The sequence below is a fragment of the Heloderma suspectum genome, chromosome 12 (genome assembly GCF_057233095.1).
Source record: "Heloderma suspectum isolate Gila_16-S chromosome 12, 16-S_ref, whole genome shotgun sequence".
NCBI classification, from domain to species: domain Eukaryota; kingdom Metazoa; phylum Chordata; class Lepidosauria; order Squamata; family Helodermatidae; genus Heloderma; species Heloderma suspectum.
In genome coordinates this window covers 17,536,502-17,562,975 of record NC_139469.1, presented here as the reverse complement: position 1 = coordinate 17,562,975, position 26,474 = coordinate 17,536,502, and the positions used below count along the sequence as shown (strand labels likewise).

The following is a 26,474-nucleotide window of genomic DNA, read 5'->3' as shown; positions in this document are numbered from 1 at the left end:
GGTCTCAGGAAGTTCTCTCAGAGAAATACCTTCTGAGAAATTTAGTCTCAGCTCTGTCTGGCATTTGGAACCTGCCCTGTTCCCTCCATTCTTGGAATTGTCAGATGAGTCACTTCTGTTCCTCAGCAGCAGAGGTCAAAATGTACCCTATTTACTTTCAGCTGGGAACAACTAAAAGACTGGCCTTGGTGAGGAAAAGTCAAACACACTGTTGACAGCAAGGGCTACTCAACAGAAGCCACAGTGAAAGGTTGAGTCGGAAACAATGCCGCGGCTGAAGGAGAGAGGCTAAGAGCTGGTTTGCACAAATGACCAGACATGTCAATTGTTCCATCCTGACCGCTTTAAGAAGCCCACGGGGAACGCTGTGGTGAGGCAGCACCCCCGAGAGCTCTGAGGGAGCAACCTCCTCCAGCAAAGTCTGGGGCTGGACTGAAGCCTTTTATCCTGCTGGGGCCAGGACACCCTGCCCAGACTCCACCCATTCTCCAAGTCCTAGATGCCTTAAAGGGGCACTCCTCTCATTTGGAGCCTAGCACCTGGACAGACCCCTTCATGGATCACTGTCTTGTTGTGGCCAAGGGGCTTGCATAACTCAGTGAAGTCATAAGCTATGCCGTGCAGGGCCACCCAAGACGGACAGGTCATGGCGGAGAGTTCTGACAAAATGTGGTCCACTGGAGAAGGAAATGGCAACGCACTCCAGTATTCCTGCCAAGAAAACCCCATGGAACGTATCACAAGGCTAAAAGAGATGACGCCGGAAGATGAGCCCCTCAGGTCGGAAGGTGTCCAATATACTACTGGGGAAGAGCAGAGGGAATTTCCAAGTAGCGCCAGAAAGAGTGAAGCGGCTGGGCCAAAACCGAAAGGACACTCAGCTGTGGATGTGTCTGGTGGTGAAAAGAAAATCCGATGCTGTAAAGAAAAATATTGTTTAGGAACCTGGAATGTAAGATCAATGAATCAAGGTAAGCTGGAGGTGGTCAAACATGAGATGGGAAGATTGAACATTGACATCTTGGGAATCAGCGAACTAAAATGGACAAGCATGGGCAAATTTAATTCAGGTGACCATCATATCTACTATTGTGGGCAAGAATCCCTTAGAAGAAATGGAGTAGCACTCATAGTCAATAACAGGGTGGGAAAAGCAGTACTGGGTACAATCTCAAAAACGATAGAATGATCTCAGTACGAATCCAAGGCAAACTATTCAACATCACAGGAATTCAAGTCTATGCCCCAACCACTGAGGCCGAAGAAGCTGAGGTTGATCAGTTATGAAGACCTACAACACCTTCTAGAACTAATACCAAAAAAAGATGTCCTTTTCATCATAGGGGATTGGAATGCTAAAGTAGGAAGTCAAGAAATCACCGGGATAACAGGCAAGCATGACCTTGGTGTACAAAATGAAGCAGGACAAAGGCTAATAGAGTTTTGCCAAGAGAACACGCTGATCATAGCAAACACTCTTTTCCAACAGCACAATAGGTGACTCTATGCATGGACATCACCAGATGGTCAATATCGAAACCAGATTGATTATGTACTTTGCAGCCAAAGATGGAGAAGCTCTATACAGTCAGTGAAAACAAGACCTGGAGCTGACTGTGGCTCAGATCATGAGCTTCTTATTGCAAAATTTCGGCTGAAATTGAAGAACGTAGGGAAAACCACTAAACCATTCAGGTATGACCTAAATCATATCCCTTATGAATATATAGTGGAGGTGATTAACAGATTTAAGGGATTAGACCTGATAGACAGAGTGCCTGAGGAACTATGGACAGAGGTCCGTAACATTGTTCAGGAGGCAGCAACTCAATCCATCCCAAAGAAAAAGAAATGCAAGAAAGCCAAGTGGCTGTCTGATGAGGCTTTACAAGTAGCTGAGGACAGAAGGGAAGCAAAAAGCAAGCACCCTAAAGAGTGAAGTCAAGTGGGCCTTAGGAAGCATTAGTAACAACAAAGCTAGTGGAGATGACAGTATTCCAGCTGAGCTATTTAAAATCCTAAAAGATGATGCTGTTAAAGTGCTGAAGTCAATATGCCAACAAATTTGGAACACTCAACAGTGGCCACAAGACTGGAAAAGGTCAGTTTACATTCCAATTCCAAAGGAGGGCAATGCCAAAGAGTGTTCAAACTACCGTACAAATGCGCTCATTTCACATGCCAGCAAGGTGATGCTCAAAATCCTACAAGCTAGGATTCAGCAGTATGTGAACCAAGAACTACCGGAAGTACAAGCTGGGTTTCGAAGAGGCAAAAGAACTAGAGATCAAATCGCCAACATTCGCCAGATCATGGAGAAAGCAAGAGAATTCCAGAAAAATGTCTATTTCTGCTTCATTGACTACGCTAAAGCCTTTGATTATGTGGATCACAACAAACTGTGGCAAATTCTTAAAGTGATGGGAGTACCAGACCACCTTACCTGTCTCCTGAGAAACCTGTACAAGGGTCAAGAAGAAACAGTATGAACCGGGCATGGAACAACCGAGTGGTTCAAAATTGGAGTACGACAAGGCTGTATATTGTCTCCCTGCTTATTTAACTTATATGCAGAGTACATCATGAGAAACGCCAGGTTGGATGAATCACAGGTCGGAATTAAGATTGCCAGGAGAATTATCAACCACCTCAGATACGCAGACGATACCACCCTAATGGCAGAAAGCGAAGAGGACCTAAAGAGCCTCTTGTTGAGGGTGAAAGTGAAGAGTGCAAAAGCTGGTTTGAAGCTCAACATTCAAAGAACAAAGATCATGGCATCTGGCCCCATCACTTCCTGGCACATAGAAGGGGAAGAAATGGAAGCAGTGACAGACTTTACTTTCTTAGGCTCCAAGATCACCACAGACGGTGACTGTAGCCATGAAATTAAAAGACGCTTGCTCCTTGGGAGGAAAGCTATGGCAAACCTAGACAGCATAGTAAGAAGCAGAGACATCACCTTGCCGACAAAGGTTCGCATAATCAAAGCTATGGTTTTCCCAGTAGTAATGTATGGCTGTGAGAGCTGGACTATAAGGAAGGCTGAGCGCCGAAGAATTGATGCTTTCAAACTGTGGTGCTGGAGAAGACTCTTACGAGTCCCCTGGACTGCAAGGAGGTCAAATCAGTCAGTTCAAAAGGAAATCAACCCTGAGTGCTCATTGGAAGGACAGATACTGAAGCTGAAGCTCAAATATTTTGGCTACCTAATGCGAAGGGAAAAGTCACTGGAAAAGACCCTGATGCTGGGAAAGATGGAAGGCAAAAGGAGAAGGGGACGGCAGAGGATGAGATGGCTAGATAGCATCCCCAATGCAATGAACATGAACTTGAGCACACTCTGGGAGAGAGCGGAGGACAGGAAGGCCTGGCGTGCTATGGTCCATGGGGTCACGAAGAGTTGGACATGACTGAACGACTGAACAACAACAACAACCTGGACAGATGGGGGTCACATCTGCAGAGGGGAATGGTTCTTCAGGGGAGGAACAGGCCACGAAGCCTGACCTTAGGGGTGAGACCCATTGCTCCACAGCTCAACTGGGCCCAAATGATCACCTAGAGAGCCGCATGTGGTGGGGCAGTGGCAAATAGGCCCAGCATCAGTAGCTCGGCTGGCATTCGCATTCCAGGGGCTCCAATTTCGGTGAGGTGGAGATTCCATTCTGGGTTTTAGTTACAACCAGCCAGAAGTCTAAAGGAGCTATCTAAGGTTCTGGACCCATTTGGGAGATAGGGTTCAGCACCTCAGATAGCTTCTTTAGACTTCCGGCTGGTTGTAACTACAACCCAGAATGGAAGTTCCATCCAGCCGAAATTAGAGCCACCAGCCCCCCCTGCTTATTCCCCACACTGCCCCTTTTCAGCATGTAACTTGTGCTGAGGGAACTGCACTGGCTGCCTATTTGCTACTGGGCCAGATTTAAGGTTTTGTACTAGTGTACAAAGCTCTAAACAAGTTGGGACCAGGATGCCTGAGAGAGGGCCTTCTCCTTTGCCAACTTGCCCAGTCACTGAGGTCATCGGAGGGCTTGCTCCTGGTGGTTCCACATGGACCTATGGCCCGACTGCTGTCCACCTGGAGAAGAGCCTTCTGTGTGGTGGCCCCCTTCCTGTCGAATTTCCTGCCTTTGAAGGTCAGACAGGAGCCAAAGTTGTGTTGCTTTCAGTGCCTCCTGAAAATATTGTTATTCCGAGAGGCCTTCCTTGCGTGACCAGCCACGGTTTATTAAGTTCAGAATCTGTTTCTTTTAAAATGTTTTAATTGTTTTAATATGGTGTTTTATTCTTTTATCTTGCTGTTCACCACTCCAAAATCTTTGATGTGGAGCGGTATATGAATACTGTATGTATGTATGTATGTAAATAAATAAATATCCATCCCACCGAAATTGGAGCCACCAGCCTCCCCTGCCAGGGTCCCCCAGGGCTGACACTGCCTAGCACAGCATCCTCTCTTGTTATTCTTAAAAAACATAGAGTCGGGGCGGGGGTGGGGGACACACTCACACACCAGATATGTACCTGCTTATTGATGCTTCTTTTTTTTCTTTTTTCTTTTTTTACTTTAAATATATATTATTCCTTTCTACAACAAAATGGTGTTTATTCCCACATTACCCTCAGGGCAGTAGAAACAAACTGATTTATTCCTGCTGTCCTGATGGTGCTATGATTTAAGTGAGTTCATAGTGCAACTCTGCCCATGCTCAGAGCCTTTCTTTTTTAAGTCAGGGTTGGTAAACGGGGTTTTGTTTGGCTTTTGCACATCTTCAACTATGAATTATTATTATTATTATTTATTAATGTTATTAACATTTCCATACCACCCTATAGCTGGAGCTCCCTGGGTAGTTTACAAAGATTAAAAACATTAAAAATACAATATACAGAGATTAAAAACCATTTACATAAAAAACACATGAACAGACAATATACACAAAAGAAACATATATCTAAAACAACGTCAAACAAATAATCTCAAAAACAAACAACCATAGCCATGTACAGCACACCACCAACTTTGCACACCGCCAACTATGCACAGCATGCCTGCAGCTACACATACCTTCAGCTATGCACAGCACAACTCCAACTATGCACATATGCAGCTATGCACAGCATGCTTCCAACTATACACACCTTCATCTACGCACAGCATGCCTCCAGCTATACACACCTTCATCTACACACAGCACTCCTCCAACAATGCACAGCATGCCTTGACTATACACACCTTCATCTATGAACAGCACATCTCCACCTATGCACAGTACACCTCCAACTATGCACACTCCCTCCATGAACAGCACTTCTCCAACTATGCACAGCGCATCTCCAACTTTATGCATCTGTATCTATACACAATATGCCTCCAACTACGCACACCTCCATCTATGCACAACAGCCATTTAAGGAAAAGCACAGGGCTGTACCTGAACCTTGGCTCATATCTGTCTGAAGCAGCTGTTTTGCTCTAATGATGTCTACGTTCAGTCTTCCTGCACTGGGAAGGTAGTTCAGCGACAGCAAGAGTTCTCCCAGTTCAACTTCATTCTGCAAGAGAAGTGGAACAAAAGCTATAAAAGGGTGATTTCTTTTTTAACAAAGGGGAAAGCAATATGAGCCAAGCTCAAGTTCATTTCCAACAATAGTAAAATCGTAAAGGAGCTGACAAATATCTCCAGATGGGTTTGTTCCATCGCCACACGTCCCTCTCAGCAAGAAGTGTACAAGAAAATTCATATTGGTTTATCACTCCATTGTTTTTGTTATTAAAAGTCTCATTCACTTTGTTACTCATTCATTCAAATTTTCATTTGTTTCATTTTTCCATTTGCCTCACTTCCCTTTGTTTCATTCCCCACATTTGTTTAATGATTTTGTCTGTTTTTAAAATCATTTCTTTTGCAGCCACCAAGCAAGGGTGCCAGAACAGCTGACTTCGGCAGCCTTCAGGGTGTTGCATTGTATCGGGGCATTGTGGGAAATAAAATGGCAGTGGACAGCATTTGTTGTGGCAGCCACCATTTTATTTTCCCACAATGCCCTGGAAGAAGGCAACACTGAAGCATCTGGAGAAGAGGGGAAGAAGTGTGACTGCCCACCAATAGCCACTAACGTCAGCTGTCCTGCCGTTGCCCGAGGCAGGTACCAAGTACCTGCCCTCCCCAAATGGGAGTCCTACTTTGTGCTTCACTTTCTCCGAGCTGGAAGAAGCTTGAGACAAGTTTAGTTTCTCTTGGCAAAAAGGCTGGTGGCTCTGATTTCACTGGGGTTGTGAATCCATCCTGCGCTTCAGTCAGAACCAGCCAGAACGCTAAAGCAGCTCTCCAAGGTGCTGAAACCTACCCCCAATGGGTCCAGCACCTCGGATAGCTCCTTTAGAGTCCTGGTTGGTTCTGACTGAAACCCAGAATGGATGTACAGCCCCACCAAAATCAGAGGCACCAGCTTCTACAGTCATCCCTAAAGACCAGAAATCCATTGTTTTTACAAGTGTGCAGACTTGAGTTATGGACATGTGGAAGCAAGCATGAATTTGCGGCAGCAGCAGCCTGAAATTATAACACAGCACCCCATCTTGGCCTCAAAAACACACTCTGCAGGCTAATTTCCAGGCAATGGCTGCCGGGCCATTTTCACTCTCCCCTGTCTCTCGCTAAGCACACTGAGGACCAACACAAGCATGATACCAGAGAACCTTCATCGGCTCTCCTGGCCTTATTTTGTGTTTATTTATTTTTAAAACCATTCAAAGCAGACTCAAAGTTGTTCTTGTCCACCAGAACCGGCCAAGATGATTTGCTTGATTCATCGGCTTGGATTCTGCTTGGATGCCACTCTTCCACCTGCGAGTCTGTGGCAAGAGCAGCTCACAGCATTCATGGCTCCCTCACGTCACTTTTCAATCTGTAGAAGAGACCTGGGCAAACTGATTGCCTCCTTGTCTTGGAGCAGCCTTTTGCATGTAACCTGGTGCCTTCCTGGAGTTCAACTCCCATCAAACTGAGCCAAGCATTGCCCAGTGGTTGGGGATGGTGGGCATTGGAGTCCCAAGCATCTAGAGGGCACTAGGTTGTGGGAGGCTGATTTGGACTAATATGGGGAGGAACCTCCAGTGCATGGGCCAGATCCGGCCCAAGCACATTTCCATCTGGCCTGTGGCTTCGCAGGCTCCTTCTCCACCCCGCTGCCCTTGCCTCCGTTTCCAATCCTTGCCCCCTACCCCAGCCGTCTTTCCCAGTGGGCCAAGGAAGCATGCTCCATTGGGAAGGTGCCCCAAACACCTTGGAGCACAGCTCCAGAAGCTTCCCCTCCTGCCTGTCAAGGGCTCCTTGGAGGCCTCTCTCAGTCTAATCCAGTAGCCAAGTCCAGACACAGACAAAGGGATTCTTTTCAAAGCTTGATTCCTCTTTTACAACTTAACAACTCTACTGTTAGCAACTAGATATGAGCAGCAGAGTACCTATGCCCTACATTGGAACAGTTGGTCCCCGTTTGAAAGGGAATTACTGGCAGACCCCTGAACTTAAGGACTAGGGAGAGTCCCTCCCCTTTTCCCTTGGATCCTCTGGGCGCAGCCGTTGTTTGCGCGCCAACTGGGCACTACGCCTCCTTTCTGCGCCCTCCATTTGGCGCCGCTCTCTGCGTCGGTGTCGTGCATCCACCAAGTCTGCTTCCCACGCTCTGTCACTCCCAGGACTGCTATCTAAGCTAGGAATGCTGGTGGGAGGAATCTCCGTCAGCTGTTGGCCCTGGGAAAGAGGAGCGCACTCCTCTCCCAGGAGCGACTGCTCTTCCTCAGAATCAGAACTACTCTGGGATTCTATGGGCTCAGTGTCCACCCTGACACTGCCCTTCCCAACGGAAAGCCAAGGGGTGGAGGATGAGTACTCTGATCCAAAGCACCAAAAGTTTGCTCTATGCACACCTTTCCCAACATGCACCAAGGAGGCACAGGGATACATGTCCAGCCTTGGGCATGGAATCCCATTGGGAAACACAATGCTGCAGGGAAAAGCAGCAGATGGCCGTCTCTGTTTCCAATAATGAATTATATGCAGCGTGGATCGCGTCGAATTTTTTGTGGAGTGGGGAGGAAGAACAAAAATGAGATGCACATTATGAATTGCACACAGCGGCTAACTGACGGGGCTTCCTTGCCAGCAGCGTTACTCACCTAAGCATCACTTCACCTTCATCCACAAGGTTTACACCCTTTTACCCCCATGACAGTGGGATACTGAAGGGCCTTTGCTTGATTGAGCTTTGAACAAATGGATTCAATGATGAGATTGGGTCGATTTGATGGTATACCAGTCCAAGAGAGATTGCATGTTTGTGGGAAATGAGTTTTGGAGGATTTGACACATTATGTACTCCAATGTCACTCATATACTGACATTACAGGCTGTTATTTACCTCCCTTTTTTAAAAAAAATGAAATTTGATTGCCGGGAGAATTATCAACAACCTCAGATACGCAGACGATACCACCCTAATGGCAGAAAGCGAAGAGGATCCAAAGAGCCTCTTGTTGAGGGTGAAAGTGGAGAGTGCAAAAGCTGGTTTGAAACTCAACATTAAAAAAACTAAGATCATGGCATCTGGCCCCATCACTTCCTGTCACATAGAAGGGGAAGAAATGGAAGCAGTGACAGATCTTACTTTCTTGGGGTCCAAGATCACTGCAGACGGTGACTGTAGCCATGAAATTAAAAGACGCTTGCTCCTTGGGAAGAAAGCTATGGCACACCTAGACAGCATAGTAAGAAGCAGAGACATCACCTTGCCGACAAAGGTTTGTATAATCAAAGCTATGGTTTTCCCAGTAGTAATGTATGGCTGTGAGAGCTGGACTATAAGGAAGGCTGAGCGCCGAAGAATTGATACTTTTGAACTGTGGTGCTGGAGAAGACTCTTATGAGTCCCCTGGACTGCAAGGAGATCAAATCAGTCCATCCTAAAGGAAATCAACCCTGACTGCTCATTTGAAAGACAGATACTGAAGCTGAAGCTCAAATATTTTGGCCACCTAATGTGAAGAGAAAACTCACTGGAAAAGACCCTGATGCTGGGAAAGATTGAAGGCAAAAGGAGAAGGGGACGGCAGAGGATGAGATGGCTGGATAGCATCACCGATGCAATGAATATGAACTTGAGCACACTCCGGGAGAGAGCGGAGGACAGGAAGGCCTGGCGTGCTATGGTCCATGGGGTCACGAAGAGTCGGACACGACTAACGACTGAACAACAACAAAAAGGAAACTGGGTTTTCTGCTACAAGCAACTAACCAGTATGCGGTCTGGAGGGTTGCTTCTTTTGTAAGGAAATGTATGTTGATTCCATTGGCGTGAACTGTCTGGGAGATTTGGAAATATGAGAAAAGCATTCTTAAATAAGTTCATAATGTCTTGTATTTTCTATGTAAAGCTTGTTCTTTTTACTAATTTTAATTAGCGATTATTTTATGCAATTTTTGGTACGTTTGTTACATGGTTTTGTGCTGCGATGGTCTAATGCAATAAATGTTATTTATTGGCTATTCACAATGTTTACCTGATAACCATAAATTCAGAGGGGGTTGAAATGGGATTAAACTCAGATGGGATTAAACTGAGACAGGATTGTTGGCAGCCTTGATTCTCAGGAGGCCAAGATGTGGGGAACGCTTCGCAACAGCTGTGTTTGCTGGAACAGGAGCAAGCAGAGATAGTACAGCAGGGGTGCTGAACCCTTTGGCCACCCAGGCTTTGTTGGACTACAACTCCCATCAGCCCCATCAGGCATGGCTAATGCTTGGGGGTGATGGGAGTTGGTGGTTGGAGTCTAATACCATGGGGAACACCACAGGTTCCCCACTCATGTAACTGGGCAGTTGTGTGCTTTTTATTAGACACATTGTAATTGATGTTAAAAGTCAATCAAATCCAGCCCACCCAGGTTCCCCAGATGGGCCACACACCCTTTCCCCTGACCAATGATAGTCTGGCGATTTCCTAGCTCTGGGGTCATTCCCCCGCCACCCCGTTCTAAAAGATCAAAATGCCTCTCCGAAGCCTTAGTTATTGGCAGTAAGTACTTCAAACTAAAATACATAGTTATTTTTTGTATTCTTGTCCCCATCCCTTTTGCCTTGGCCTCACCCACCACTGGTATGTGGCCCCTGAGTGTATCTCCAAAATGGAATTTGACCTTCGGGCAGAAAGATGTTCAATATCCCTGCAAGAGACCCACTGAAATCAATGGAACTCAAGTGAGTTAAGTCATGACTAACTTCAGTCCCATCGATTTCAAGGGGTCTACTTGAAGGTTGACTAAATCTGGATCCAACTCAATAGTCACCATGCAATTGATACTGGAAAGAACATCCAGGAGGCTGGGGTAGTTGAACGTCGTATCTGAAATCTGTCCAGTCCTGCTTTTCTCCCCATTGTGATCTTTACTATTTGTCCTCATCTTGCACCCATGCATTAGGCAGTCTTCTGCCCTTCCAACTTGTAGCGATTGTGCCATCATTTCAGGGAGGACAGCCTTTAATTACCATTTGGGCTAAATCAAACGTTCTTTGCCTGGCGTGGATGGAATACGGGCGACATTTTCTATGGCGGTGGGATGGCAATGTGTCCACCAAATTCTACAGCCCAGCCTTATGACCTGTAGCCCTACAACTCCCATCATCTTTCAGGAGTGGTGAACCTAAGGTTCTCCACATGTTCTTGGACTACAAATCTCATCATCTCTCTATGTTAGCCAGGCTGGCAGGGGCTGATGGGAGTTGGAGTCCAAGAACATGTGGAGAACCGCAGGTTCATCACCCCTGCAGCTGAGCTGGCATAACTCAAGTACAAGATTGTGTCCTGAACACTGCAGCCTGCACGTAATTTTTAAATATCTATCTATCTATCTCCAAGCCATAGCATCTCAGGGCTAATTCTAAAGCAACATTTTTCATATATAAAGGAGCAATCCGTGAAAGAAATGTGACAATGGAATACAAAATCCACTAGTCGCCAACTCTGTTTTTCTGACAAACACAAAAAAAGGCCCTTACACGTTTCACCCACATAACTCTCCCTGTTTTCCAGGGAAATTCCCCCAAGTCCCTGAAATAGAGAGAAAAAATAACCACATAAGGATGGCAGCAGAGCAAAAGGAGTCAAGAGCATAATGACAGCAGCAAAGTCCAACTGACTCAAGCATGTGTGAGAAGTTACACTTTCACACTGGTGTATCATCATAACAGAATAATAATGTAAAACATTGAAACAGCAGTTAGAACAGACAATTAATAACAATGCATAATATTTGTATAGCACAGGGGTGGGAAACACGCAGCCCTCCAAATATTGTTGGACTACAACACCCATCATCCCTGACCACTGACCATGTTTGCTGGGGCATAGGGGAGCTGGAGTCCAACAACATTCCCAAACCCTGGTGTAGTGTTTTCAGAGTGCTTCACATGCATTATCTATACAACAACCCTGTAGGTTAAGACAGTATTATTCCCCCCATATTGCAGACAAGGGTCAGAGAGAGCACAGGTTCCCTAAGGCCACCTAGTGATGAGTTCATGGCAGAGGCAAGATTTGAACCAGACACTTCCTGATTTGTGACTTTTAGCCACTACCCTACAGCAGTTGTCATTATTTGCTTTGATTATTGGTTCAGCATCTCTCCAAAGGTCTCCTTAAAGAACCAGGTCTTTCCCAGATACCCAAAGGTATAATGATGAGACCATATAGATACATTCCAAAGCACCCTGTTCCTTATGCCTAGGAATGTGTGAGACATTCCTTCAGTTCACATTTGTGTGAACTCTTCAAACTCACACTTCTCGAACCAGAACTTGAAGCTGAACATGGTTAGATGTCAAAATCCATACTCTTTGAAGTTTGCGGTGCAGTTTGCAAACAAAAAAATGCATACAAAAAGGGATCCATTTGAAAAAGCAAACACAAACTCCTACGTACATTTGAAACAGTACAAAAATGTGTATATTTGGGGAAATGTGCACAAATCGCTTCATTCAATGGAAAAGTCACTTGCCAAAAAATGTGTACATTTGAAAAAAGTGTGCACATAAATGCATACAATTTGAAAAATTGCATACCAAAACATGCATATATTTGAAAAATATGCACGAAAATGACATACGAATATTTGTGAAGGCTGAAAAATATTGCAATCCACTGTGGAAATGGGATGGAACAAACTAAGCAGGGGGAAACAGAGAACCTGAGCGAAACTGAGTTTGACAGATTCACTCCAAAAAAAAAACAACCCACCCCCAAACTGCAGTACAGTTTAAATCAAAGTTAGGAAGTGGAGAAAAATAAACTAGCCAAGGCCACCAAGAAGAGCAACAATAACATAAGAAGAGCCCTGCTGGATCAGACCAAGGGTCCATCTAGTCCAGTATTCTGTTCACACAGTGGCCAACCAGCTGTCGACCGGGAACCCACGAGCAAGGCATGAGCGCAACAGCACCCTCCCACCCATGTTTCCCAGCAACTGGTTTACATAGTCTCAGTGCCTCTGGTACTGGAGGTAGCACATAGCCATCAAAACTAGTAGCCATTGATAGCCTTTTCCTCCAGGAATTTGTGCAACCCCCTTTTAAAGTCATCCAGTTTGGTGGCCATTACGACATCCTGTGGTAGCGAATTTTAAAGTTGAACTATGTGCTGTTAAATTGTTGATACACTATCCACATGTTAAGCAGGGATGCAAAAACTCAGGCTTGGGGGCCAAATCTCGCCCTCTGGTGGTCCAGATCTGGCCTGCTGCGGTTTCCCAGAAGGCCATGCCCGCTTCCCCTGGTACCACCCTCTTTTCCCCAACCACTGATTGTTTGGTGGTTTCCTGGCCTTTGAGCAGTTTTTCTCCATTCTGCAAGGTTGAAATGCCTCTCCTAAGGCTGAGTTACTGGGCAGGAAGAGCTTTGAGCTAAAATATGCTGGTATTTCTGGCCCCTTTTTCATCTGGCCCTGCCCACCACTGGAATGCGGCCCCCAAAGGCTCCCCAAAATGGAATTTGGCCTTTGGGCTGAATGGGGTTTTGCATCCCTGATGTAAATAAGACATTACCTGAGAACTGGGGACCAGAGCCTTCCACCAGTGTCCACCCTTCACCAGGTCCACATCACTCAACGGCATCGATACTTTCCCAATGACACAGTGGCGTGAAAATTTGTCAAAATCCACTACAGTCAGGAGCAGAGTCCTCCTCTGGGCTTCCAAGAATGGGATCTCAAAGGTGTATCTCTCCTCAAATACTGGGTTTTGGGTCTTGCGCTTGACTCCTGTCTGCTTGGAGTTCTTCTGGTCTGGCAGGAGGCAGATCTTGACATATGGATTAGAGTGGGCCATATCCTGCCTTGAGCCATCATAGGAAATCGGGGGAGGCAGATCCTTAGCCTCAATTACCCGGACAATGAGGTAATTGTGCAACAGGTCGTACTGCGTGCTAAAATGCAGCATGCCCAGTTGGTACTTGGCGACGATTTCCTCATCCGTCAAGGAGTCCATGTCGTCGCTATTCGAGTCGAGGGAATACAGCCTTGGCTCAAATTTCCTAAAATAGTCATCAGGAGTGTAACTTTTCCTCAAGATGCTTGGCTGAACAATTTCCTTTTTGGCTCCTAAAATGCCAAACTCAATGGGTTTAATGTCCACAAGTGGAGAACTTGGCCGTCTCAATTCTAGACCTGCTGAAGAGAAATGAAGAGCAAATGTTGAGAAACAGCACAAAGTAATCAACTGCACAGTTTTATACTTCATATGAACAAGTAGGATATGCAACAAAATGTTGCAGTGTAGAGCGCTTCTGTTCCAGCCAGCTACACCCTTTTCCATGTTACTCCATTCCATTCTGAGCATGCTCAGTCCTCATATGGTTGTTTTGAAGTCTTCCACCTTCAGGTTTTTTTCCCCCCCTATGGATTTGTTTTTCTGTTTCTGTAAACTCTGGGTGTTTCCCCAAGCCTCCTGGCATGTCCCCCTTGTGCACAGTTGGATGTCGTTTTGGCTACATTAGGATCTATACTTGAAGAATGATATTGGTAAATAAGTGCTTACATTACTCTGGTTTTGTGTAAACCTCACTGGCACCCTGTTGGTTCCCAGGCTCAATTCAAAGGACTTGAAAGGTTGTCACAGAGAGGAAGGCCAGGACCTCTTCTCGATTATCCCAGAATGCAGGACACAGAATGATGGGCTCAAGCTACAGGAAGCCAGATTCTGGCTGAACATCAGGAAAAACTTCCTGACTGTTAGAGCAATATGACAATGGAACCAGTGACCTAGGGAGGTGGTGGGCTCTCCCACACTGGAGGCATTCAAGACGAGGCTAGACAGCCACCTGTCCAGGATGCTCTGACTTGGATTCCTGCACTGAGCAGGAGGTTGGACTCAGTGGTCTTGTAGGCCCCTTCCAACCCTATTATTCTATGATTCTATGACTTGTTTTGACCTCTGAAGTCCTAACCATTCCAGGATCAAGGCCCCCTCCTCCCAAAGAAACCTATCAACCTCCTTGGGTCATCTTCCAAAGCTCTGCTCTGTATTTCTCTACTGTTAGAAACATGCCAGGTGGCTACACAGAATAGAACCTTTTCAGTGGTGGCACCTACTTCTAGAAGACCCAACCAGGTCAATCGCAAGTGGAGTTAAGATATTTGAGAGGACAGTTGGGACTGTACAGAACTGTTGCCCTAGGCCCTGTGGCCACAGATGTGAAAGCTTGGGGGGGGGGAACAAGGGGAAACTGGGAAAACATCAGTGGGAAACCAATTTTCCCCAATTTTTCCAAAAAATCCCTGGGAAAACATGTAAAATACGGGGGGGGGGGGAGGATTATTTTTCTCCCCCCTTCCATTTTCCTGGGTTTTTTTTCCAGGCCTTCACATCTTTACCTGTGGCTTTCTTGCCTTTGCTTTCCTGCCATCTTTCTGATGACTTTGTTTTCTTGTTTTCTGAGCACTGCTATGGCACGCATGCCTAAATACAATAAATCAACATAATCATGGAGTCGGAGGAGATCTTTCAGGCCATCTCATCCAACTCCCTGCTCAACGCAGGAAATCCAGAGTGAGAGCCACCTCAATGGATGGGTGTCCACCACCCGTTTAGGTAATTAGTTCCATTGTAGAACTGCTCTTCCTATTAAAACTTTTTTCCTAATGTTCAACCAAAATCTTTCTTCCTGTCACTGAAGCCCATTAGATCTAGTTCTGCCCACCTGGACAGCAGACAACAAGTCTTTGCTCCTTTCTATGTGACAGACCTTCAGGTACCTGAGAAGTGCTATCATGTTCCGCCACTCCATCTTCTCTCCTCCAGGCTACGCAGAGTGACTTCCTTCAGTTTTTTCTCATAAATAAGACAAACAAATAAACAAACAAATATCTCAGAATGTTATTCTCTTTCTCAAAGTCTCCAGGGGAAGGCGTAAAATCTCAGTGTGAAGAGGCAGCTATTTTCTGCTCGGCTTGGGAGGTTTTGCCAGTCGCCCCACTACGAGGCACAGGGCATCACCAAGCTCCTCCTCTGCTCCATTCAAGCCCTGCCCCTTTTCCCATCAGCCGCCATGGCCCCCTGATGCCAGAGAGTTGCCACAACAAGGCAGCCAAGGACAACCATACTTGAAATTCGTCTTGTGAGGCTGTAAGTGGATCGGGACGTATCGGAGGATGATCGTCTTCTGTCTGGTGAAACATCCTGAGGCGTCGGAGGCGGCTCACTTGTCGTCGTGTTGTCAGAGTCGCCATCTTTGTCATCACTTCGATTGGTTACCCTGTTGAAAAGAAAGTATCTTGGAATCTCATCGTCATGCACCACACCTGTCGGTTATCTTCTCCACCAGTGGATTAACCAATGAATGTAAAAGTACTTTGGGGAGTTCATCACCTTTCCCTGTTCCTCATTATTTACATTGCACATCTGCAGGCAGGGACCTATTTTTATTTTATCAGTGCAAACTACCTAATGATGATGATGATGATGATGATAATAATAATAATAGTAGCAGCAATAATAATAATAGTAGCAGTAATGTGATCTGCCTAGACAGCTTCGGCTATTGGGTGGTAATAAATAAATGTATTTATTTATTAGTAATTCTTCTATCCTGCTTAGGGTGCAATCCTATGGCTGCTAGTCGGCAGCTAGATGGCCATAGGATAGGTCAACTCCTGGGAACTGACCTCGGAGCCTGTGCTCTGATGTTGGTCTCCAGAGAACCGACCCCCACCCTTTCCTGCACTACCTTGTAGGCAGCGTATAAAGGCCCTGCGCTCTGTGCTCATAAGAGCAGTGCAGAGCAGTGAAAATGCAGTGTTCCCGGGGGTCAGGGTGGGGCAGTCAGAAATTTGGTACAACACATCCTACATGTTGTTCGGCCACCGCTTCCCACGCTCTGAGATCCCGTGGATAGGCAGCCGAAATTGGCTGTCTAGCCACAAAAGCTGGACAGGGGGAGTGAGGAGGAGATCCACTCCTCACCACTCCTCCCACCCTGTACTGGATATCCATCGCTCCCAGACCCAGAGGCACCCGTCAATTCAGAGAGGATTGTTCCCTTAATATATTAAAATCTCTAAGTGGTTTACATACAAAACTATTAAAAATCACGGTAAAAATACATATAGAATACAATCTTACCATGTTGTATAGATGTATGAGCAGAGATTATATTCTACAGATGAGTTTAGATGAGCTCTGTTTTTTGTTTGATCAAGCTGCCACAAAGAAATATCAAGCTGCAGCTTCAGTTTAATCTCACAGAGCACACTTTTCTGAATGCCCATGTATGACATTTCATAATATGTAAAGCCAAAGAGCCGCCGCTCATTTATATATATATATATATATATATATATATATATACACACACACACACACACACACACACACACGTACATACACACATTCATTCTCAGCAAGGCAGGAAAGCAAATATTAGAGAAGAAATGACAGGAAGGTGTTGTTGCCATTGTGTTAAGTCAACATAATTAGATTTGACATAGCAAGACAGACAAGTTGTCAGCCTTGTACGGTGCAGCAGAAAATAAACCCCATCATTCTGCTCCTTCCCTGATGCTGGAGATGAAATTGTCAGAGCTCAGGTCTAACTCTGGCTCCCCATATATTAATAAAACATTGAAGCTTTGCTTGTTCGGAGCACAGAGACATCAAGGTCGCTACTAGGCTTGAAAAATAAAGCAGCTTGTGGTCGATGTACAAAGGAGAAGAGGAGGGGGATTTTATTTATTTTATTTCTTACATTTCTATACTGCCCCATAGCCAAAGTGATGAAATCGTGTGTCTGGTTTTGACATGCCACCGGCTCCTTGGCCACTCAAGGGGGCTGCCACCCCTGGCTACTGCCGAGAGGGGCCTTCTGCTTTAGACCCAGGAGGGGAGAGGGCTCTTCTCAGGGAAGGCACCATTGTTCAGTGCATGCATAAGGTCCCAAGTTCAATCCCCAGATAGAGTTGGATCATCTCCAGGTAGAGCTGGAAAATGCTCCTGCCTGAAACCCTGGAGAGCCATTGCTGCCAGTCAGTGTTGATAACACTGGGCTAGATGGAACGACACGCTGACTCCGTATATGGAATCTTCCTATGTTCCTGCCCAGATCCTCCTCCTTCTCTGACCTGCTCCATCAGGGAGTCCATCATCTGCTCTGGGCAAGGAGCAAGGAGGCACGAAGTGAGCAGGCCCAGGACAGAGCAGATGAAGATACCAGCCAGGGCCCTTGGTTTCAGCTTCAGGACCATGGAGAGCGATTCTGCAGCTGGAGTACAGACAAGTTACCCCAGCACTCACCTGGACTAACTGAGGGACCTTTATAGCCAGGCCAGGAGAGTCTTTCTGGAAGCTCGGCCATCTTGTGCTGTTTCTGGCTGTTAAAGGGCCAGTGCCCTTTACTGTAGCCGCTGACTTCTCCTTGGGGTGGGCAGTGAAGGTTGGAGGAGTGAGGAATGGGCTGGAGAATGCTCCTCAGGGTCTCCCTGCTCACAGAAGCCCACTCCTCAGAGGGCTGCAGCATCTCCCAGGGGCCATGTGAACAGAATGCATGATCTGAGGAAGAGGGCCCCAGTTCAGAAGAACTGGGGACTGGTTCTGATACCTCCTTGGGAGTCACTCTCACTGGAGACCTTAGTCTCTGAAGGCTCTTAGTTGTGGGCCATGACATCCTCCTCCTGCGCCACCCTGGCACTCAGATGCTGGGGGAGCAAACAGTGTGGTGTAGTGGTTAGAGTGTTGGACTGGGGAGACCTCACTCAAGTCCTCACTCAACCATGAAGGTCACTGGGTGACTTTGGGCCAATTCCTGACTCTCAGCCTAACCTACCTCACAGGGTTGTTGTGAGGATAAAATGGGGAGGAGGGGGATCAGGTATGCCAGCTTGGGATCCTTGGGTACAAAAGGCAGGATAAAAATGTAACAAATAAATGAACAAACAGAACTGCTTCTGCATTGGCAGCCCACACCAAAGTCTTAAATATATTTATTTAAAAGATGTATAAGCTGCCCTTTTAGGGTAAACCCTCCCAAGGTGGCACAGAACAAAACTTTAAAAACCACAAAACATAATAAAACAATGATAAAAATGGAAGATCAATAATGAACATTTAAACCACCCTATGCACAACAGCCCCAGTACAGTCCTCAATCAATTATAGGCCAAGGTGAACAGGCATGTTTTTAGGGCCTGCTTGAAGGCCTGAAATGATGGGGCCTAGCAGACATCAATAGGAAAAGAGTTCCACAAACAGGGGGCCACTCCTGAGAAGGCCCTATTCCTCATGCTTGTCAGCCTAATTGCTCTTAGAAGTGAGTACATAGGTAGGGCCTCTGATGCTAATCTCAAAGCATGGGCATGTTGGTATGGATGAAGGTGGTTCTTCAAAATTTAGCATTGCAAGCAAGCAGTGCATGCCCAGACTCTCGCAAGTGATCCGGGACTTCCCGCTTCCCCAGCTATCTGGGCCAGTTCCGGCCATGGCTGCAGCCTTCATGCATGTACTTTGCTTTCTACCTCACCAAATGCCCGTCTTCAGTTTTAGGGAAATAGCTTCCCTAAAAATGTGGGAGGGCTCATGGAAAGTTGCCCGTCGAAACATCAGTTCCGACTGGCAAGCAAGTAAGACATGCTCAAAAGAACGAACCAGCAGTATCCTAAAAGCAGCATCCAAACTTACAACCAGGGAGGTGTCTGTGCTGGAAACGGCCCCAGGATTTCCACTTCATCTTCACTCGACTGACAACAGCTGCAGTCATAACACTTCTCACAACAATTCCGGCAAGTCCATCTGCACAGCAAGAGATCTGAGATTCTGGACAACAGGCCCTGCGGCCATTGGAAACCAGAAAGCAAAATTACGACCGGTTGATTGCTGGCAAGAATAAACACTCAGTTGTAATTTATGTGCAGGGCTTGGATTTCAGCTTCGTGTGTGTGCCTGTGTATTTCTGCTCATTCTGGTTATCACAATTGACATGGAATTACGTTTATTCCACTGATATGAATGGAGAAAGTGCAAAGTAATTATTGGCACAGTCTCAGCTGGACATATAAGCAGGAAAGGGGGTGGGACTATCTACTTTGAAGGTCACCTGCTGTAACGCTGTAGTTGGCGTTGTGTCAACCAGCAGCGAGACACCTGGGGATTATGCGCTCCCTCCTCCCCTCATGCGCCATGGCTCTTCCCTCCAAGCCTGACTGGATGCAAGCCATCATTTGGCATTGCGTCCAAATCTTCAAACTAGGCACATAGGACGCTTCCATATACCATGTTGGGTCACTGGTCCATCAAGCTCAGTAACATCTAATCCAGGGCTATTGAACTTCAAGGTCATGGGCCAAACCCAGCCTTCTAAGTTTCTCCAGATGGCATCTCCCTTTCCCATGATCGTGGAATCGTGGAGTTGGAAGGGGCCTATGAGCTGATCGAGTCCAACCCCCTGCTCAGTGCAGGAATCCAAGTGAAACCATCCTGACAGATGGCTGTCCAGCTTCATCTTGAATGCCTCCAGTGTGGGAGAGCCCACCACCTCCCTAGGGAATGGGTTATGTTGTCGTATTGCTCTAACAGTCAGGACGGTTTTCCTGATGTTCAGATGGAATCTGGCTTCCTGTAACTTGAGCCCATTATTCTGTGTCCTGCACTCTGGCATGATCAAGAAGAGATCCTGGCCTTCCTCTCTGTGACAGCCCTTCAAGTCCTTGAAGAGCGCTATCATTTCGCCCCTCAGTCTTCTCTTCTCAAGGCTCAACATGCCCAGTTCTTTCAATCTCTCTTCATAGGGCTTTGTTTCCAGTCCCCTGACCATCCTCGTTGCCCTCCTCTGAACCCTCTCCAGCTTGTCTGCATCCTTCTTAAAGTGTGGTGCCCAGAACTGGACACAGTACTCCAGATGAGGCCTAACCAGTGCTGAGTAGAGAGGAGTAGAGAGGCCATCTAATGTTGTGATTTCCTGGCTTTTGTGCAGGTTTTTTCCCCTGTTTTAAATGGCTGAAATGCCTCTCCTGTGGATTAGTTACTAGTAACAAGACCTTTAAGCTAAATAAAAATGCTGGTATTTTGGCCCTACCCTTCTGACTTTGGCCTCACCCACCCCTGGAATGCAGCCCTCCAATGAGCTTCTCCAAAATGGAACTTGGCCCTTAAGCTGAGAGAGGTTTGACACCCCTGGCCTACTTTGACTGGCAGCTGCTCTCTCTGTGCTGAGCTACAGCTCTGTTTAAGGCTCAGCCTGATGTTGCCTGTTGCTGAAACAACATTTGAGTCTTGCTCCTGTATGTTTTGCCTTCAGCCAGGATTGGGGTGAAGGAATTGCGATGCATGATGGGGAAAGGGAGTGTTGCACGCACACAGCTGCTCACTCTTCGGTCATGGACCATCAAACCATAGTGCCTTCAGATGTTTTGGACTCCAACTCACATCAGCCCCATCCAACATGACCAGTGGTCAGGAATGCTGGGAGCTGATGTCTAAAACACCTGAGGGCAAAAGGTTGGGCAGGGTTGAATTGTGGGTATGGTGTTACATCTGAAGATCCTTGGCATATTGGAATAAGGAACAACCAACAGCTAAAAGGGATTAGTGCAGAAGCAAGCATCTCGTTCCACCCCATTGGCTGTTATATTAATAACTCTTGTGTATGTAAGCTGAAGGTGACTGAGAAATCCATTTTTATTTTTCTAGGGCATTTGAAGCCAAGCACCAAGCAATACAATTTGAAGTTACTGTACACTTCGTATAAGGACTATATATTTATCGTTCTTTAGCAGCCTTCTCCAATCTGGCACCCTCCAGATGTTGTGGACTGCAGCTCCCATGAGTCCCAGCTAACATGGCCAATAGTCAGGAATACTGCTGAATTATAGCCCAGGGCTGGCCCAAGAAATTTTGCCACCTGAGGCAAAGGACAAGATTCCCCCCCACCCCCATGCCATGCCGGACTGCTTACTTCAGCATTGGCAATGGGGCAGCAACCTCCATTGCACCTGAGGGCAGCAAGCTAATTTAGCAGGTGCAGGGCAGGCTGAGAGGCACAGACAACGCTGTTCTCCAACAACTCACCACCATTCCTTGCCTCTTAGTAGGGGTATTGAACTCCTTTTAACCCAAGGGCCAAATTCAATTTTGGAGGAGCTCTCAGGGGCTGCCTTCCAGTGGGGGGCAGGGTCAAAGGCAAAAGGAGTGGAGCAAAGCAGGTGTTCAGGATGCAGATAGCACCTTGGACAGCTCCATGAGTGGAGACTCATAGGAGCAAGACTCAAGCGTTGTTTCAGCAACAGGCAACACCAGTCTGAGCCTTAAACAGAGCTCCGGCTTGGTCTGAGTGGCTAGCCCCTTCAGTTAAAGGGCCCTCACCTGTTCAACATCCTTTGATTTTGACAGTGGGGGGGAGACTGGGGCTCTGCTGGGGCTTTCTGGGCTAGAGTCCTCTGAAACAAAGGAGGGCGATGCAACCTCCTCAGATGGGAGAGGTGGGTTCTTCTTGTGCTGGAGCTTCCAGGACAGTGGAGACATCCAGCACTGGTTCTGAGGGCAATTCCCTCTCCCACTTGATTACCTCCTCTGAATCCATAGCCTCTTCTCCCAAAGATGGGAAGTTTAGCTACAACAGTGTCCCCAGCTCTGCTATATTGGGGGATGCTCTGCAGAGACAAGAGGGAGTCCCTCCTCTAGTTATGGAAGACTTTCTAGCTCAAAGAATATAGTAGCCCTTGCATTTGCAGGGACATGCTGTGGACATGCATCAGAGACTCCACAAGCCCAATGGAGCACATGGTGATCATCTGCACATTTTTAAACTCTCTCCCCCCAAAAATGAGGGCTAGAAGACTTTAAATGAAAGTTAACATTCCCATGCAATACAGATTGGCAATCCAATGCTAGATTCTCCATGGAATTGGCCATGATTAGCCAGCCACAAATATATAAGCAAAGACCATTTGTGCAATTCACATATTTTTTTAAAAAACAAACCCTTACTTCACATATTTTAAAATTAAACATATTAAACAAGTTTAAAATTACATGTGTTAAAATAAACATATTAAAAATGCTTAAACATATTAATTTTAATTAATTTAAAACATAATTAAACATATTAATATAATATTATTATATTAATATTAAATGTATTAAACATATTAACTTTAAACGTAATTTTAAATATATTAAACATATTTAAAATTAAACATAATTCACATAGTTTAAAACTAAAATTAAATTAAACCCTTAATTCATGTATTTTTTAAAAACAAACCCTTAAAAACAAATCCTTCCTTTACCTAGGAAGAGGCTGTGCATATCAGAAAATGCAAAAACCCAAGACATACACAGCCAGATAAGTAGACTAAAAATCATGACTGAGACAGAGGTAGGAGGAGATGGGATGAATCATCAGATTAACTCACCTCATTTATTGGTTCCAACTGTCCTTTTAGATATCCATGATGAAGCAAAGGGAAAGAAAATGGGGGGGGGGGAGAGAGAAGACCAGTTTAGCAAAGCTCCAATGACTCCAAAATACCTGCCTCCCCCCCCCCCCCCCGCACTGTGCCATGGCTTTGATTTCTAGCAAAATGATGCTATTTTCAGCTCTGATTGTCCTACATATTTTCCAGAAGGTGAAAAGATCTCTAGGGGAGAATCAATTGCTTTTGTGCACTTTCCCCAATAGGCTATTTTTATCCCCTTGCAAAAGTCCTCTTTCTACCCCAAATGCCCCTCTGTGCAAGATGGCATTAGCTTTCAATGGACCCCCCATAAACTTAATGTATTCAAGTTTCATACCCAGGGGTCTAAGGCAGGGGAGCGGAACACATGGGCAAGGAACAGGCTTCATGTGGGCCTCTGACTTTTTTTGCAACCCCCACCCTGCCCCAGTCTCCAAATATGCAATAGCCAAAAAGGGCTGATTTCCCCTTGTGTTAGGGGAAAACAAACTACGAAAGGTGTACACAGTTATGCATGGTGTGGAGAATGTGGATAGGGAGTCATTTTTCTCACTCTCTCAAAATACTAGAATATAGGGTCATCCTATGAAGCTGATTGGTGGGAGATTCAGGACAGATAAAAGGATGGACGTCTTCACACAGAGCATGGTTAAACTGTGGAACTCACTTCCACAAGATGTAGTGATGGCCACCAATTTGGATAGCTTTAAAGGGGGGTTGGACAAATTCCTGGAGGAAAAGGCTATCAATGGCTACCAGTCCTGATGGCTATGTGCTACCTCCAGTAGCAGAGGCAGTGAGCCTATGTGCACCAGTTGCTGGGGAACATGGGTGGGAGGGTGCTGTTGCACTCAAGTCCTGCTTCTGGGTGTCCAGTGGGCAGCTGGTTGGCCACTGTGTGAGCAGAATGCTGGACCAGATGGACCCTTGGTCTGATCCAGCAGGGCTGTTCTTATGTTCTTACAGTTTGTCACTGAAATTTCATGGAGGCATGACAGCAAACCAGGAAAGTCAGCCCTTCTTTGCTGCTGCACCGCCCAATTAGGGGGCAAATTCAGCAGTATGGCAGTGCGGAGGGGAATTGGCCCCCAGGCATTGCTCACCCTGGTGTAAGGCGAAAATCCTTACTTGTTTTTTTACTTGTACCATGGTTTGTTTGTTTGTTTATTTATTTATTTATTATTAAATTTATTAATCGCCCATCTGGCTGGTCACTCTGGGCGATGTACAACATACAATAAAACAGTTTAAAACAATAAAATACTACAATAAAAACATTTCCTAAAATACCCTAACCCACCCCAAATGCCTGCCTGAACAACCACGTTTTTAATGCACGACGGAAGCTCATTAAAGAGGGGGCATGACGGAGTTCCCTAGGGAGGGAGTTCCACAGAGTGGGGGCCACCACAGAAAAGGCCCTCTCCCTTGTCCCCACCAGTCTAGCTGTCCTGGCTGATGGGACAGAGAGAAGGCCATCCGAGGCTTATCTTGTTAAGCGGCCTGTCTGGTGCTGCTGGAGGCGCTCCTTAAGATAGTTTACCACTGAAATAAATAAAACTGATTTTGCAGTAAACATACATATGGTTAGAACCAAAGGAGTCCTTCCATGAGCAGAAGTGTACCTTTCAATCCAATCCCCCCAAACATGATCACACCCTTCTTCCAAGGAAGGCGTTTCCCCTCCTTCTTATCCTCACAACAACCCTGTGAAGTAGGTTAGGCTGAGAGAGAATGAGAGGCCCAAGGCCACCTAGTCAGCTTCACAGCTGAGTGGGGATTTGAACCCAGATCTCCCTGCTGTGGATACTGTGGAGCTAAAAAAGGTGCAGAGAAGGGCAACCAAAATTACCAGGGGGCTAGAGCAACTCTGCTATGAGGAAAGATTCCATGATTTGGGGCTTTCAATTTGGAAAAAGGGCAAGTTGGGGGAACATGAGAGAGGTGTATAAAATTATGCAAGCTGTGGTGTAGTGGCGAGAGTGTTGGACTGGGAGCTGGGAGACCTGGGCTCTAGTCCCCACTCAGCCATGGAAGCTCACTGGGTGACTTTGGGCCAGTCACAGACTCTCAGCCCAGCCTCACAGGGTGGTTGTTGTGAGGCTAAAATGGAGAGGAGGAAGGACTGTGAATGTCGCCTTGGGTTCCTTAAGGAGGAAAAAAGGTGGGATATAAATGTAATTAGAAAATTTAAAAAATAAAAATAAGGTGTATATAAAGTGGCTAGAGAAATTATTTTTCTCCCTCTCCCCTAATACTAGTATCCAGGGTCAGCCAATGAAGCTGAATGGGGGATGATTCAGGACAGACAAAAGGAAATATTTCTTCCTGTAGCATATAGCAGAACTGTGGAACTCACTGCCACAGGATATGGTGAAAGCCACCAACTTAGGTGGCTTTAAAAGAGGATGAGATGAATTCATGGAGGATAAGGCTTTCAGGAGCTACTGGTCCCAATGGCTCTATGCTTTGGAATAGTAGGACCAGACACAGTGTGTCTCTGAGCACCAGTTACTGGGAAACAGCAGCAGAAGAGGGCTCTTGTGCTGATGTCCTACTTGCGAACTTCCCATGGGCACGGGGATGGCCCAAGACATTTTGCTGCCTGTGGCAAAGGACAAGATGGTGCCCCCTCCCATTCCACACACAGCTGACTAGACTGGCAGTTGAATCTTTCTTCAACACTGGGGATAGGACAGCATCCTCCACCATACCTGAAGGCAGCAGGCTAGCTTAAGGGCCATGGGGCAGGCTGTGTGGCACAGAGCTCTCTCCTTCAACACCTTGCTCCCGCTTCCTAGCATCTGCCACCTGAAGCCATCACCTCGCTCTGCCTAATGGTAGGGCCGGCCCTGCATGGGCATCTGGTTGCCCAATGTGGGAAACAGAATGCTGGACTAGATGGACCTCTGGTGTGATCCCGCAGAGTTCTTCTCACGCTCACATTCTTGCACTGGTGCCCATGGTCTGAATCAACCTGTGATGGCTACATCTGGAGTGGAGAAGGAAATTTCCTCCTCCCCCTTCCAGCTCCTCCTTTAGGTTTCTGGCTTTCTACCAGTTGGATGAAAGCTCTGTCTATTCCAGCACTGTCTTCTCTGACTGACAGCTGACTCGCCACTGTCTCAAGCAAGGGTCTTTCCCAACTCTCTTTGCCATGCAAAAGAAAGAGTCAGAAGACAGGTCCAGGGGAACCAATAAAAGATGAGTGCGAATGACGGAAAGAATGCATACTAAACTGAACGCAATTGCAACGGATGTATCACAAAAGAGGCAAGGACTCCAATTATGAAAATGAATGGAGTTAAGAAATAGGGCAGGGGGGATTAGACTCCCCTCTTCCTGGCAGACCTTCTTGTGAAAAAAGGCCTCACCCACCCAATGCCCTGTTTTATACCAGAATGGGACAGATGCATGAACAGGCAAAAATGGCTGCCACCTCATGTCTAATTTGGCCCTAAGACAGTCTCCTCTGCCTCATG

General features: G+C 46.3%; 1 protein-coding gene across 1 annotated transcript in view; it reads right to left on the bottom strand.

Annotated features, from left to right (window-relative positions):
* Positions 1-26,474, bottom strand: part of SYT17 (synaptotagmin 17) — a 62,021-nt gene that overhangs the window by 21,196 nt on the left and 14,351 nt on the right. The window contains exons 2-6 of the mRNA XM_084819201.1: positions 22,951-22,968; positions 19,220-19,368; positions 15,655-15,806; positions 13,100-13,719; positions 5,439-5,559 (exon numbers count right to left, since the gene is read on the bottom strand). Of these exons, the coding sequence (XP_084675327.1) occupies positions 5,439-5,559; positions 13,100-13,719; positions 15,655-15,806; positions 19,220-19,368; positions 22,951-22,968 (1,060 nt within the window). The remainder of the gene's footprint in view (positions 1-5,438; positions 5,560-13,099; positions 13,720-15,654; positions 15,807-19,219; positions 19,369-22,950; positions 22,969-26,474) is intronic.